Here is a 13,993-nt window from a genome sequence, read left to right as displayed (position 1 = left end):
TGGTTTTTAACTATAGGAGCACAGACTGGTAGATCCCTAAGGGAAAAGGCTCGTCTGAACTATATCCAAGTTTTTAAGGAGTGTTTTACAATGAGATCTGGGGTGAATTTAGATATGGGTTCCAAAAGAGGAAGTTTAGAGCAAGGTAGTGAATATACGTAAGGAGGTTTGAGGCCAAGTTAAATGTTCCATTCGCAAACATTCTGGTGAGAGATTATTAGATGGGAACTCCTTCCAGTACAACACTGATTTGATATTAGAAGCCCAATAGTAATACTGAAAGTTTGGGAGTGATAAACCCCATGTTGATGGTGTCATTGTAAAATTCCTCCAAAAAAAATCGTATAGTGAGAGGTGGTTGATCAAAAAGTGTGCTTAGTCAGTTTTTGCTGGAATATAGTGCCAAAAGACAACTTTTAAGCCAAATTTAAGTAAAGCAGGTTTCTCTTGCTGCCTACTCAATCACCTGCTCACTAGCGCCCCCCAATGTTTGTCATTTTTTAACATATCGTATTGGTTTGATAAATAACACCGAGCCGATATTAAAAAACAATATTTTTTCCATCTCGTCTCCATTTGTTTGGCTGTTTCAGAGGGTGAGGGGGTGATGTGTAATTGTTTAGTCTTGTGACAGTGATTGTAATCATCTCAGAAGCGTAAGTGTGTCTGTTGTGTGTACATAATAACGTAAATTCAGCTTGAATCATTTTCATTATATACAAAATCTGCTGATTTTCGAAGCATTAATGTCAGTTTATCGGTATTGGCAAATATCGGTTATCGATCATAACAGTGATCTCAATATCAGATATCTGTATCGGCCCAAAAATTTCAGATCGGTGCATCACTACTTTTTTTAGTAAACTGCTCCACGCTGGTCCCTTCCTGTCCTGTCTTCCTCAGCCTAACCCTTCTGTCTCACACACAGAGGCTGCAATGGGCTGCTGAAGCTGAAGGGCTAAAGTTGTCTCTCTACATCACATCACAAGATATAACATAAACATGTAGCTTCTTATTAAAAAATACAGATTTGTTGGATTACATCCACATATTAACAAATTGTGCAACCTAGTCATTGGTTATTTTTGGCCCTGTTTGTTGTTGCAGAGAAAAACGCTTTTGGTTCTATCTCACCTCCATATGCTGCCAGCTCTGTGGCTGCATCAGCATAGTACCATGATGACTACCGATGAGTAAACAGTGCATTTTGCAGCATCAGGATATGAGTGTTATGGCATATTATGAAATAATATATACAATATGACTTAGAATAATATAATTAATTAAATCATAACGGAGGGATTAATACAATGATTATACATTTCTAATGAATTCATTAGTTAGAACCAATCTTTTTTTAACATTTCAAAGCAACTGACATGTTTACAGAATCACACAGATTACACACATCAATACTCAGTTTGCTCAAGATATCCTTACCTTGTCTCGGTCTTCTACCAGATCACTGAGTATATCATCAGGGTCCAGAATCCCCCCGTCGCAATACTCGACATGGTGAGTCCGAACCAGGTATTCTCCTTCCTTTAAAACAATACACAACAACTTTAGCTTCACCGAGTGTGAACAGACCTAAAAGCTGGATGCATTTCAGTCTACGAAACAAGGATCCGCAACCTTTACAATCTAAAGAGACGTTTCCCTAGCCTAGAAATCTAGACAAGTTGGTCTAGCCATGCCTAATCGGAACATCAGCTGACCTATCACTAGTCCGTACAGTCTTGTGCCTTGCCAATCATAGCGCTCTATTAGTTTGGTGGGCCAATCACAGTGCTATATTGGTTTAGTGCATGTTTAGTGCAACTGAGCGAAATGACAAAGATGGCGGTGGCTTGTTTGAAACAGATTTGGCATCAACTTTAGACTGTTTGGGCTGATAGAGCACTCTGATTGGCCCATTAAACCAATATAGCACTGTGATTGGCAAACCACACTGATAGAGCGCTGTGATTTGACTCAAGAGCAGATGGAGGTACTTAAGTCCTTCATTTAGATTTTCAGATTTCAGATTTCAGATTTCAGATTTATTGGCCAAGTAAAAGTACATTTACAAGGAATTTGTCTTCGGTAGATGTTCGCTCTCTAAAACATACAACAACCACAATACATGAGAATAAAAGGATATATTCTCATCTTCTCTAATGAAGTATGGCGGACTGTCCCATTGACCAACATCCATAGGGGTGAGTCACGTGTCACGTTGCTTGGTGTCCAATGGCATGTGGAGACATTTTGAAAGATAGCCATAGATTCCGCCCCAACTGAGATCTGCCCATGGGTCATGACCAGACCATTTATTTGGATATGAATGGCCAAGGTACAGTTTCCCCTCCCATTCCATTTAAACGAAACATGTCTGTAGTTAAAACTGTCATAGAAAAAATACATTTTAGAATTTTTGATAAATATCCATGGAAGAATATTAGGGATACAGGAAAAAAGCTCTCTTTTACAGAATTCTGAGAATAAAGACAGAACTCTGATCAGAGGAACTGTCAGAACTGAGATGTAGGTCCAGATTCCTAAAGTCAGAAAGTCCTTTTTCAAAACTATCTACTACAAGGGATTGGTTGTCTCTTTAAAAAAAGACAACAAAAATAAATAAACAAAGTTTTGCAGAAAAAATTTATTTCCTGTGGCATGTTTATATGAAAAAATTAAATCATAGATCTAAAAATTATTACTAGTACATTTAGTGTTACTGTAGCGGAAATGAAATGCAATTATTCCATGAAATCAATGACAAGTTGATTAAACCTGAATATTTTATTTTATCTGTTTTTAAATTTGTAAAAGAGGAGTTGGATCAAAATAAGCTTTGCTACCTACTCCTTTTGAACAATTGCTGTGTGTTTTATTCTATTTTGGATGTGGTTCTGAGTAATTTGTTTTATTTTATATTTTTGTTTTTTCAAATCTTTGTTTAAATAAAACAGAGAAAGAAAAAGAGAAATTTGTATTATTTATATTGAAAGCCATTGTGGAACGTCTAAAGAGGCACAGGTTGCAGACCATTGCTCTAAAGAAATGTTTTCATTGTTATCTAACAAAATTTGAAATAAGCTACAATAAAGACATTGCTTGTGTTAGGATCAAACATTACCAAAGGTCTCAGTATTCACATAAATAAATTATTGAGCTACATTTGACACAGTAACCTACAACACACAGTAGTGCTCAAGCCTGAAGACAGTGGTATTATGTGGCATGCTTTCATACATTTTTCAATGAATACACAATAACTGCATTGTGCAAATTACCAATCTAATAAAAAATGGCAAAGTATCCCCAAGGCAGTAATCATTCTGTTAGTTTGTCACCCAGTAATGTAATGATCCTCTACTATTTGCAAACAAACTGGATCACAAAGCAGCAGAAAGATGCTGCTCTGTGAATCAGCCAAAACCTGTACCTGCAGGTCAGAACTGCACACAAAAAACATATATTAGTATTGATTTACAAAACATCTAAGATGCTTATGTCTGATTTTGAACAAAGCAACTTACAGACATTTTATTAAGACCTCAGGAAATGATGTCAGCTTTAAAAAAGGACAATGGCACTACTTCTTTATAAAATAATTAAATCATCGCTCACAGCAGCTACCAACAGCCTGTTCTACCACCCACCAACTCCTTCCTGCTTGTCATTAATAAACCTCCTCTCCTCTTAAATACCCACCTCTCTCATCTCGTCTCCCTCCTTTGTTTCTCTCCATCATACATCTTTCACATCTTTCTCTAGGTGGCTTACAGATTACAGCTCTCGCCTGGCCTATTCTCTTTTGCTCCTAACCCCTTTTCTCTGCTGTGTTGGGCCTGTGATTAATGACACTGACACTGTACCAGACAGCTGACTACACAGAGTTGGTTGTTCAACAACATATTAAGACAACAGCACACGCATACACCCTCACACAAAGCACACAGCCTCGGGAAAGGTATCCATCAAAACATTACAGGGAGGTGCTTCATTAAATCATTCTTTCAGGGTCAGGTTCTATGAAAGGGACAGGGCACTATACGTCTCCCGTGTGCCCCTCTACAGGCCAGACCACATTCAGCATGTCTTGGGCCTCCATTACACATCTCACAAAACTAATTGAATTCTCTTTTACCAAATTTATCAATCCACACTGACATGAGGGAACAAAATTATTTTTTTTATGATTTACCTTTTTCCCGTTGCACATTTAAAGCTACATATGACTCAGGTATGCATCGAACATTACTGAATACCTAATTATGCAGTAAATGTCATATTTCTAGGTTAAATATCCATATTTAGATCCTAGAATCATTAATGTTTTATTTATCCGTAGCAGCGATGAAACAAATACGGTGCTGTTGCATAAAGTTTTGGCATTACATCAACAACCCCATTCCCTTGGTGACTTGCTGCCATTTTTAGGTCATCACCCACTTCTTTTGATTTCCTGTTACAGTAGGAGGAGAAGAATTCACTGGGATACTAGCAATGAGGAAAAAAATGATATAACGTTAGTCAGAAGTCCTGTTGCCCCAGTCCTGGTAAGTTGTAAACATAGATCAGAATCCCGGTAAAGGAAAATCCAAGAGAAGAGTTGTAATCACAGTGATCTGCGGGTAATTAACACTAATTACAATGTTGTGTTGCTTTGTTTTTCTTCTGATACGATAACAGATCATCTAATTTCATTTTTGGAATTGAATTGAGAAAACTTTAGGTATACACATGAGGCAAAGGCAGAATAGGTACAAAATGCTACAAAACCACTGATAAACTATGTTTTATGCAACACTATCTTGGTTTTTGCTGAGTCATTGAGATTGGATTTATACAACAAAGAAAAATCTGTAACTGTGTTTGTTTTCTGTGCATGACTCTAAAATACTAAAATAGAAATAAGAAAATGTGGCGTATGAGATTGTTTAACCAGCAGAGTAGAAACATTAAGAACAGCACAGCAGTGCTCCTTCCTGTTTGGCCAAAGTTAATCCAGATGTCTGTCAACAAACTTTAATTTCCTGGTGACTCCACATGAAAACGGACTAGGCTTGCTTTTTCCACTCTCCCCTCCCACTCTTGGGCACCAAGCTAACTACCTATATTCATTTTTGTTCTAATTTGTTCAAACAGGTCAGTCATTCTCTCAGAGCTAATGCTTTGCATATTGCTGTTTAGGGATGTGTATTGGTGAAACTCTGGAAATACGATACGAATCACGATACAGGGGAGACGATACAATATATCACAATATCTTGCGATACATTCAGTCAGACGTTATTAGCGTTTTTTTAACTGAATTTATTGTAGGAATATTCCATAATTAGTCCAAACTGATACTTAAAATGTTTAACATGAAGTATTAGGCGTGTAACGGTTCACGGGTGAGTGTTGAACCATTTTGATTCGGCCTGTTCGGTTCGGTCCACTTGCATACCATTTCAGTTTATTTTTTCCGTTAAATAATGAATTTTTATTTGCGTGGTTTATGTGCCGCGGATAAAAGGTCCTAGGCGAGTTTCCACACAGAAGCTGTAATGAGTGACGCATGATGGCCGCACGCGCCCGATCTCCATTTAAAAAATGTGATCTGCAAATTCTGATCAATGCTTTTCAGAGCGGATCTAACCAGCTGGTTGTCGCTGCTACCGTGGAGCCTATAGAGCAGGGGTGGGCAATCCCAGTCCTCGAGGGCCGCTGTCCAGCAGGTTTTAGTTGTTTCTCTGCTTAAACACACCTGGTTTGAATCTACTAGTAATTAACAGGCTGCTGCAGAGCCTCATGAGCTGCTGAACAGGTGATTCATCCAGGAATTAGGTGTGTTGGGGCAGGTAAACAACTAAAACCTGCTGGATAACGGCCCTCGAGGACCAGGATTGCCCACCCCTGCTATAGAGACACTGAACGGAGCGTGGCGTCGCCCCTCTCTCCCTTCTCTCACACTGTGAAGGCACGCAGCGGCAAAAATGTAAACAAACACGTCTGCTGAACTTCTCCTCTGTGACAATTGATGTAAAGTTTTCATCCTACAACGAAAAATAAGGCATGCAGGAAGCTCGTTACTTAATACAAGTTTTTAAGAAGAAACTCTGGGCGGTGTGAGGTGAGTTTTTAAGGCTCGCTGCAGAAATAAAAACAAAGAGCATCAACTATATGAGCGTGACACTCGTAGCTGCGCAAATAACCTGTGAAATAATTAGACATCATGCTAGATAAGCAGTCTGTGATGACACCTGGTTCTGCTCATTACAGGAGCAGTTTAAGATATTAAATTAATAAATAAATATAATAATAATAATAGAGAAAATGTACTGAACCGAATTCTTCAAAGCACTGAACCGAACCGAATGCAATTTTAGCATACTGTTACACCCCAATGAGGTATCTTCACAATAATAGAGGATTTACATTTTAATGGTGGAAGCCAAACCTATTAAACACTGCTGCCAACTAGTGGTTGGCATTTGAATCACACTAAAAGAAAAGAAAATACACAAATGTGTAAATTCTTCCCAAAATTAGATACACAGCTTTTGAATATCAATATAATATCACTGGGAAAAATATCAAAATATTTTGCCATATCGATATTTTCGCTACACAGCTTTTGAATATCAATATAATATCGCCAGAAAAAAGATCACGAAAAATTGCCATATCAATATTTTATTACATCTCTATTGCTGTTAGTGTTGCTAATATTCTCATGGATCCACTTTAATTTTTGTTTACTTTGTCTCTATTTTTATCCAATTAAAGGGATATTTCTATTATAACTGCTGTGACTTATGGTAACTTGCTGCTCTTAGCAAGTTACTTTAATTTCTCTTTAATCAAATAAATCATTTTAGATATAGATGCACTTTGCTGATGAACTGACATTTGTGGTGGTCTTGTGTACCTAGTGAGAAGTTTTCTATGGGAAAAAAAGGCTCTTACGCTCCTGTTTCAGGAGATAGACGTTTGTCGGAGGAGTGGGTTGGGGTTAGGGTAACCGATAGGATTTGGAGTCTTATTATCTAAAATGCATGATACGAGAATGTTTTGTCTCTGATTGGTTAACAGCAACATTACTCTTCCGCTGCCTTTGTCTGCTCAAATGCATCCCACCATGTCGTGGAGTTGCTAATGCTAATGTTAGCTTGAACTAGCCAAGACGCGTTCTGTTCTCTCCTGGATGTAAAATCAAAACAGCCTTCCAGGGTCCCAAACCAAGGCGGGTGTGGCCATTGACTATTATTTTCCATGTGACATTGAAGAAACTGGCTTTTTCTGACTAGATTGTTTTTGCATCTATTTTCTTTTTGAAACGAATGGAGAAAGAAAGAAGAAAGAAAAGGATAAAATCAAGATAAAAATCACGAGAGGCGCAATATAAAAGAAAATGAGGGCTGAAGAAAGTGTTTACGCGCAGCATGCATACCGAGTGACTGAATGCGTTTAAAAAAGAACAAGTATTATGCAGTTCCTCTGTAAATGAGCCCTTTCAGTCTGATTTTCCAGGACTGTCCAAAACCCCGTGTAGCATCAGACATGTCTATCTTCACTGCTTGCACTAACTATTAGCTCCTCTTTAGCCTCACTGTGGGAACCCTTAATGAAGTAGCTGATTAATGAGACTGCCAGCATCAGTTAACCAAAGCAGGTTCACACAGGAATACACAGTAAAATGTTTTTTAATACAAATAGTGCATCATCTAAGTAGGATAAGGCAGATGGGGGAAGGAGCAACAGAGAAAGACAGGCAGAAAGCAAGCCGTTTCTGTGACAATATTAAAATATTATTTGCCAAGCACCGTGAAGAAAGATTAGGAAGGGCTGGACTGCTTTATAACACAGACATCCCGGCTTCCTAATCCCAAAACACAATAACGGTCATAATTATACAACTACAACAGATCAGTGTTGCAGAAAAACAACTGAGCGACATGAAGGGAGTGAGGAACACACACGGAAAAAAACACAGAGACGCTAGTGGAGATGAGATGAAGTAATTAAAGGAAAATAAAAGGAGGATAACAAGGAGGAAAAGGAACTGGAGTTTGTAGTCAATGTTTCAAGAGACTATGGGTGTCTTTGTTTTTGGATGGACCAATTTCTGTCTGAGGGTATTGCTGGATTTAAAGTTTACTGGGATGTTGTGTTTGGAGAAAATTCTTCTCAGCTTCTCTGACACTCCACATTTGGGACGATGGTGCTTTTGTCCTGTTGTCCTTGTCTTTTCTATTTTGGGCTGTGGATTCTTTACCAGACTTCTTTGTTGATTTCACAAAAGAATGAGGGAAGATTGAGATGTACTGATAAAAAAATGAACTGAGGAGTTGGAGAACAGTGGGCCAAAGGTCATGCAGTGTGCTTGTTCATGACAATACATTTCTTAGAAACATGATAAGAACGTATTGAAAAGGGCTGCACGATATCAGGAGAACCTGCGATTCGTGAGACCAGTGATTAATATTGACATGACTTGCAATAAATAAACAAATACTTCACTCAAGTACAAAAAAAATCAAAAACAAAGACGTTAAAAATATAAAAATGGGAAATGCTAAATTTGTGATGAGAAGATGTGAGGAAAGGGAAAAAGAAAATGAACATGAAAAGGAAATCCATGGATACGGAGAATAGTCAGAAAGAGCAGAACGAAGCTAACTCTGGTGTTTGCTAGCCATCCAAATTAAGTGCTGTTCGCCCAGGAGAGGGCATCTAACTAATAAGAACCCACCTGATTGGGGAAATGGGTGAAGGGCTCCATTTGATTTGTCAAAAACATCATCCTTCCATTTGATGGACAAAATGCATTTATGTGTAGCAAGTAATTAAGCTTACCATTCATTGCGATTTCTCTGTTCTTTGATATACGCGAAAGAATGCTGATATTGCGATGTCGATACATTTGCAATGTATTGTGCAGCTCTAATATTTAATACAAAGTTTAAATTAGTGGAACAAATGGGTGTGAAATTACATGAGTTAGTAGCTTTAGGAAAACACAGAAAACCTGTAATTCAGTTAACATTAAGAGACAAACTGTTTCTGACTTAAGTAAATTAGAAAATTCATTCAATTCATCAAAACTTTATTCAGTTGTACTGAAATCAATGTGTTGGTATGCCATTTATTATTATAAATGTATTTTTAATCACCCAACTGCACAACTATTTGTTTCTCAAGTATGATCTGTATTTAAAAGTACAAATACACACCTCTTGTTTCATTACCAGAGTGAACAAGGCTATGAGGGTCAAACTGAGCAGCACAATCATTCTTTTTTGCAGCGCCGTTGCAAACAGGCTGTTTTAATCAATAAAAGTTAACATTTTCTGAACAATTTGATAAACTACACAAATGTGCATGCACTATGTACAGGTCCTTCTCAAAAATTAGCATATTGTGATAAAGTTCATTATTGTCTGTAATGTACTGATAAACATTAGACTTTCATATATATTAGATTCAATACACACAACTGAAGTAGTTCATGCCTTTTATTGTTTCTAATATTGATGATTTTGACATACAGCTCAAGAAAACCCAAAATTCCTATCTCAAAAAATTAGCATATCATGAAAAGGTTCTCTAAACGAGCTATTAACCTAATCATCTGAATCAACTAATTAACTCTATACACCTGCAAAAGATTCCTGAGGCTTTTACAAACTCCCAACCTGGTTCATTACTCAAAACCGCAATCATGGGTAACACTGCCGACCTGACTGCTGTCCAGAAGGCCATCATTGACACCCTCAAGCAAGAGGGTAAGACACAGAAAGAAATTTCTGAACAAATAGGCTGTTCCCAGAGTGCTGTATCAAGGCACCTCAGTGGGAAGTCTGTGGGAAGGAAAAGATGTGGCAGAAAATGCACCACAACCAGAAGAGGTGACCGGACCATGAGGATGATTGTGGAGAAGGACCGATTCCAGACCTTGGGGGACCTGCGGAAGCAGTGGACTGAGTCTGGAGTACAAACATCCAGAGCCGCCGTGTACAGGCGTGTGCAGGAAATGGGGTACAGTAGAGCTGCTGGACTATGGCAAAAATAATAATCACGATTATTGTGACTGAAGTTGAGATCTCGATTATTTAAGACGATTTTTCAATTTATGTTGATTTTATTTGTTTTTATTCAGTCGTAAAATTGTTCAGGGCACAATCAGGGCAAAATTAAATAAGAAACAAGATGATCACTAAAAGAACTCCTGATTCCCAGTATAAAAAAGACTAATATACTTATAGCTCATGGTCTATGACCCAAGGGCTATAGACCTTGGTTTAACTCATGTAAGTCTAACCAGTACAGACCCAAATACCAATATCTTGCAAATACTGACAGCAAGAATTATGCAGTGGCATTTATAACAAATACATGCAAATAAATTGATGTTCACAAAATGTTGCATAACATTTATTGAGTCGTGTCAAGGTGCTGTAGGAGAGTGCACTAGCACCGTGTCCTCAGAGAGATTAGTTATCAGCGTGAGGAACTTATTTCTACCTTATTTATAAACTATTTATTTACAAGTCCATCAGTTAATGTAATAATTGTCCCAACCACAGCTGCACCCCCCAACCCGGTCTCACAACAATCGGGGGCAAACTGCACGTGTGTTTAGCGTGCCGTACATGCACATTTAGCCGTTTTTAGTGGCTCAGGAGTCCGCAGGTACGGTGTGTGTCACTCACTCTGGTTACTCCAACATGGAGCCAGCTCTGAGAGCCGTTTCTTTAGCGACCGACACATTACTACATCATTCCCTTTCCTAATGTCCTGAAGAACGGTCCGGAGCGCAGGCGGAGTTTTTAGCTAACCTGCAGGAAATGTCAACGACAGTTATCCAGAAAGTAGCTAAGGGCTACCAGAGATGTTTCTGAGGTGTTCGCTAGGTACTTTTAACATTTAAAAGGTCAAGAAGGGGGTCTGAAAAGCTGTTAGAAATAGCGTCAAAGTCGCTAAGTTGGCAACACTGTGGGAGGAGCGCTTCATTTGCAACTCAGGGCAGCGCAAGTGGGAGGAGCAAATAATCATCTTGCTTTGTTTTTATAATCGTTCAAAACTCAGATCGTAATTGGAATTAAAATTCGATTAATTGAGCAGCCCTAGGCTACAGGTGCTGCATTCCCCAGGTGAAGTCTCCTTTGAACCAGAAACAGCGGCAGAAGCACCTGACCTGGGCTACAGAGAAGCAGCACTGGACTGTTGCTCAGTGGTCCAAAGTACTTTTTTCAGATGAAAGCAAATTTTGCATGTCATTCGGAAATCAAGGTGCCAGAGTCTGGAGGAAGACTGGGCAGAGGGAAATGCCAAAATGCCTGAAGTCCAACGTCAAGTACCCACAGTCAGTGATGGTCTGGGGTGCCATGTCAGCTGCTGGTGATGGTCCACCGTGTTTTATCAAGGGCAGGGTCAATGCAGCTAGCTATCAGGAGATTTTGGAGCCCTTCATGCTTCCATCTGCTGAAAAGCTTTATGGAGATGAAGATTTCATTTTTCAGCACTACCTGGCACCTGCTCACAGTGCCAAAACCACTGGTAAATGGTTTACTGACCACGGTATTACTGTGCTCAGTTGGCCTGCCAACTCTCCTGACCTGAACCCCGTAGAGAATCTGTGGGATATTGTGAAGAGAAAGTTGAGAGACGCAAGACCCAACACTCTGGATGAGCTTAAGGCCGCTATCGAAGCATCCTGGGCCTCCATAACACCTCAGCAGTGCCACAGGCTGATTGCCTCCATGCCATGTCGCACTAAAGCAGTCATTTCTGCAAAAGGATTCCCGACCAAGTATTGAGTGCATAACTGAACATAATTATTTGAAGGTTGACTTTTTTTGTACTAAAACCACTTTTCTTTTATTGGTCGGATGAAATATGCTAATTTTTTGAGATAGGAATTTTGGGTTTTCATGAGCTGTACGCCAAAATCATCCATATTAGAAACAATAAAAGGCTCGAACTGCTTCAGTTGTGTGTAATGAATCTAATATATATGAAAGTCTAATGTTTATCAGCACATTACAGAAAATAATGAACTTTATCACAATATGCTGATTTTTTGAGAAGGACCTGTGTATTTCCCCACCTAAACAGAACAATTTGCAAATTGTGTTCCTGTAAAAATAAACTACCTCTCTAGTTCTATGTGGAACTGAGCCTTTTCATAAAGGAGGAAGCAGGCAAAGAGGAAGAATCGTTCACCTAAAAGGGAAACAAAGGGACTTAGCTGTGTGCACTGCACAGAGGAAGGTGAAGAGAAGATGCAATACTGTGAAAGAACGATAAATGAAAGCTGTGCAGACTGAGAGGTGATATATGAATAGGTGAAAACGGGAACAGAGAGCACAAAAAAAGTGGAGGGTGAAAAAGTGAGGGCATCTCAGGGTGCTATCTCACACACACAGCTTTGACACATCTACCCTTCAATCAAAACTGAGCCTATCTATCCATATGACTGCTGTGCTTTTTGAATAATGGACCCAATATGAAGCAAGTCACTGAGATGATTTGGCTGTCTGATGGGGGTCATGGGGTTCCTGCCCGAGAGCAGTGCAGGGAATCAACAGCAGTCAAAAAAAATCACAAGACTGGGTCATTTGCATTTTACACTCACAGCCAAATTGGAAATGGCTGGTGTCTGCTCCTGTCTGGACCATCTCAGCTCATATCAGATACGCTTTTAATTTTTCATACAGCACTTATGCAGAACTGGACCTTTGTGGCTTGCAGTAATTTCCCAAGACTTTGGAATTTAGAAATCTTTCTTTCACAAAATAAAAATGGACAATTTTCTAATAACTTCAAGGAAAACTGTTATGAAAGTAATGTTTCATAAAAATGTCATCCTCCCCCTCTACTGTAGTTCATGAATTACTTAACATGTTATAACAGAATAATAAAAAATGAATGATGCTGGTTGCTGAAGGCTGAAATCTCAGATTCGAGGAGCTAAAAAAATCTTACTCTCCAGGCTGTTGTTTGTTTTCTTAAAGAGCAAGTCACCCCCAAATCAACTTTTTTTTGCTGATAAACTACATAAATGTGTGTCTAATTGTGCTGTAGACACGTGTAGTCAATAGTTTGGTAATTCAGTGCATCTTAGTTAAAATTTAAATATTTTGCCTAACGGTCAGTGTTGCGCCGTCGTCAGGTAAAAACTCTGCACTGTGTTTGAATCTAAATCTGCCACCGCTATTGGCTAAGAGGTATGCTATGATGTAAACTGGTACATTATGATGTCACAATGCCGTTGTGAGCCTGTGTGTGTGTGTGTTTGTTAGCGGCTCCGCCCTCTTGGTCTGCTAAGCAACGGCATTTGTTGCATTTTTCAAACATGAAGAGGGAGTGAAGTAAATTTGTTTTAGGGGGTGACTTGCTCTTTAAGCACAAGCGTCATCTGGCATTAAAGATTTGTCACCAAAGCATGAACAATAAGGTGCTTTTCAAGACTTTTAATTACCTGCTCAAGGAGTTTTCTGTATCTCTGGGTGGCTTGCTGGATGAGGTCTCTCACAGTCCAACCTTCTTTGCAAGGGACAACCACACCAGTCTGTCCAAAGGTTACTGTCACCTTCATTGTGGCACACTCCTTTTCATCTAGGATGTAAACCCTCCAGGTAGAGCTGAAGAACTGTCACAATAATACAGGAATGCTCCAGGATATAAAGTGCAGCAGAAACTATTTAACAGGATGTGATCACTCAAAAAAAAAAAAGAGCAAGCGACCGGCTGCAGGTATAGAAATCACAAATCTCAGATTAACTTCTTTAAAATAATCCACAGCTCATATCCTTTTGGATCCACAGGAAGATAAATGATGTCCATCCTCTCCCATCTCAGCTCTGGAGATGATGCTGTTCAAGAACTAGGAGCAAAGTTGACTGAGGTGTTAAATAGTTGCAGTCTTTTCATGCTGGAGCCCCCACGTGACTTAAAAACGAGAAGTTTGTTGTTATTATTCCTCTTTTTTTTTAGCTATGATAAAAGATGCTAG

At 39.0% G+C, this 13,993-nt stretch overlaps 1 protein-coding gene across 4 annotated transcripts in view; it reads right to left on the bottom strand.

Annotated features, from left to right (window-relative positions):
- Positions 1-13,707, bottom strand: part of pard3bb (par-3 family cell polarity regulator beta b) — a 326,214-nt gene extending 312,507 nt beyond the window's left edge. For 3 of the 4 annotated variants that reach the window (XM_054747065.2, XM_054747066.2, XM_054747067.2), the window contains exons 1-2: positions 13,460-13,707; positions 1,441-1,542 (exon numbers count right to left, since the gene is read on the bottom strand). In XM_054747065.2, coding sequence (XP_054603040.1) covers positions 1,441-1,542; positions 13,460-13,576 — 219 coding nt within the window. In that variant the 5' untranslated portion in view covers positions 13,577-13,707. Of the gene's footprint in view, positions 1-1,440; positions 1,543-13,459 lie in introns of those variants that run through there. The other variant, XM_054747068.2, reaches the window with a different exon arrangement.
- Positions 13,708-13,993: the final 286 nt, after the last annotated feature.

This window comes from Nothobranchius furzeri, chromosome 14 (assembly GCF_043380555.1).
Source record: "Nothobranchius furzeri strain GRZ-AD chromosome 14, NfurGRZ-RIMD1, whole genome shotgun sequence".
Taxonomy (NCBI): Eukaryota; Metazoa; Chordata; class Actinopteri; order Cyprinodontiformes; family Nothobranchiidae; genus Nothobranchius; species Nothobranchius furzeri.
The sequence above is the reverse complement of the archived record's forward strand: the minus strand, read 5'-3'. Positions and strand labels throughout refer to the sequence as shown.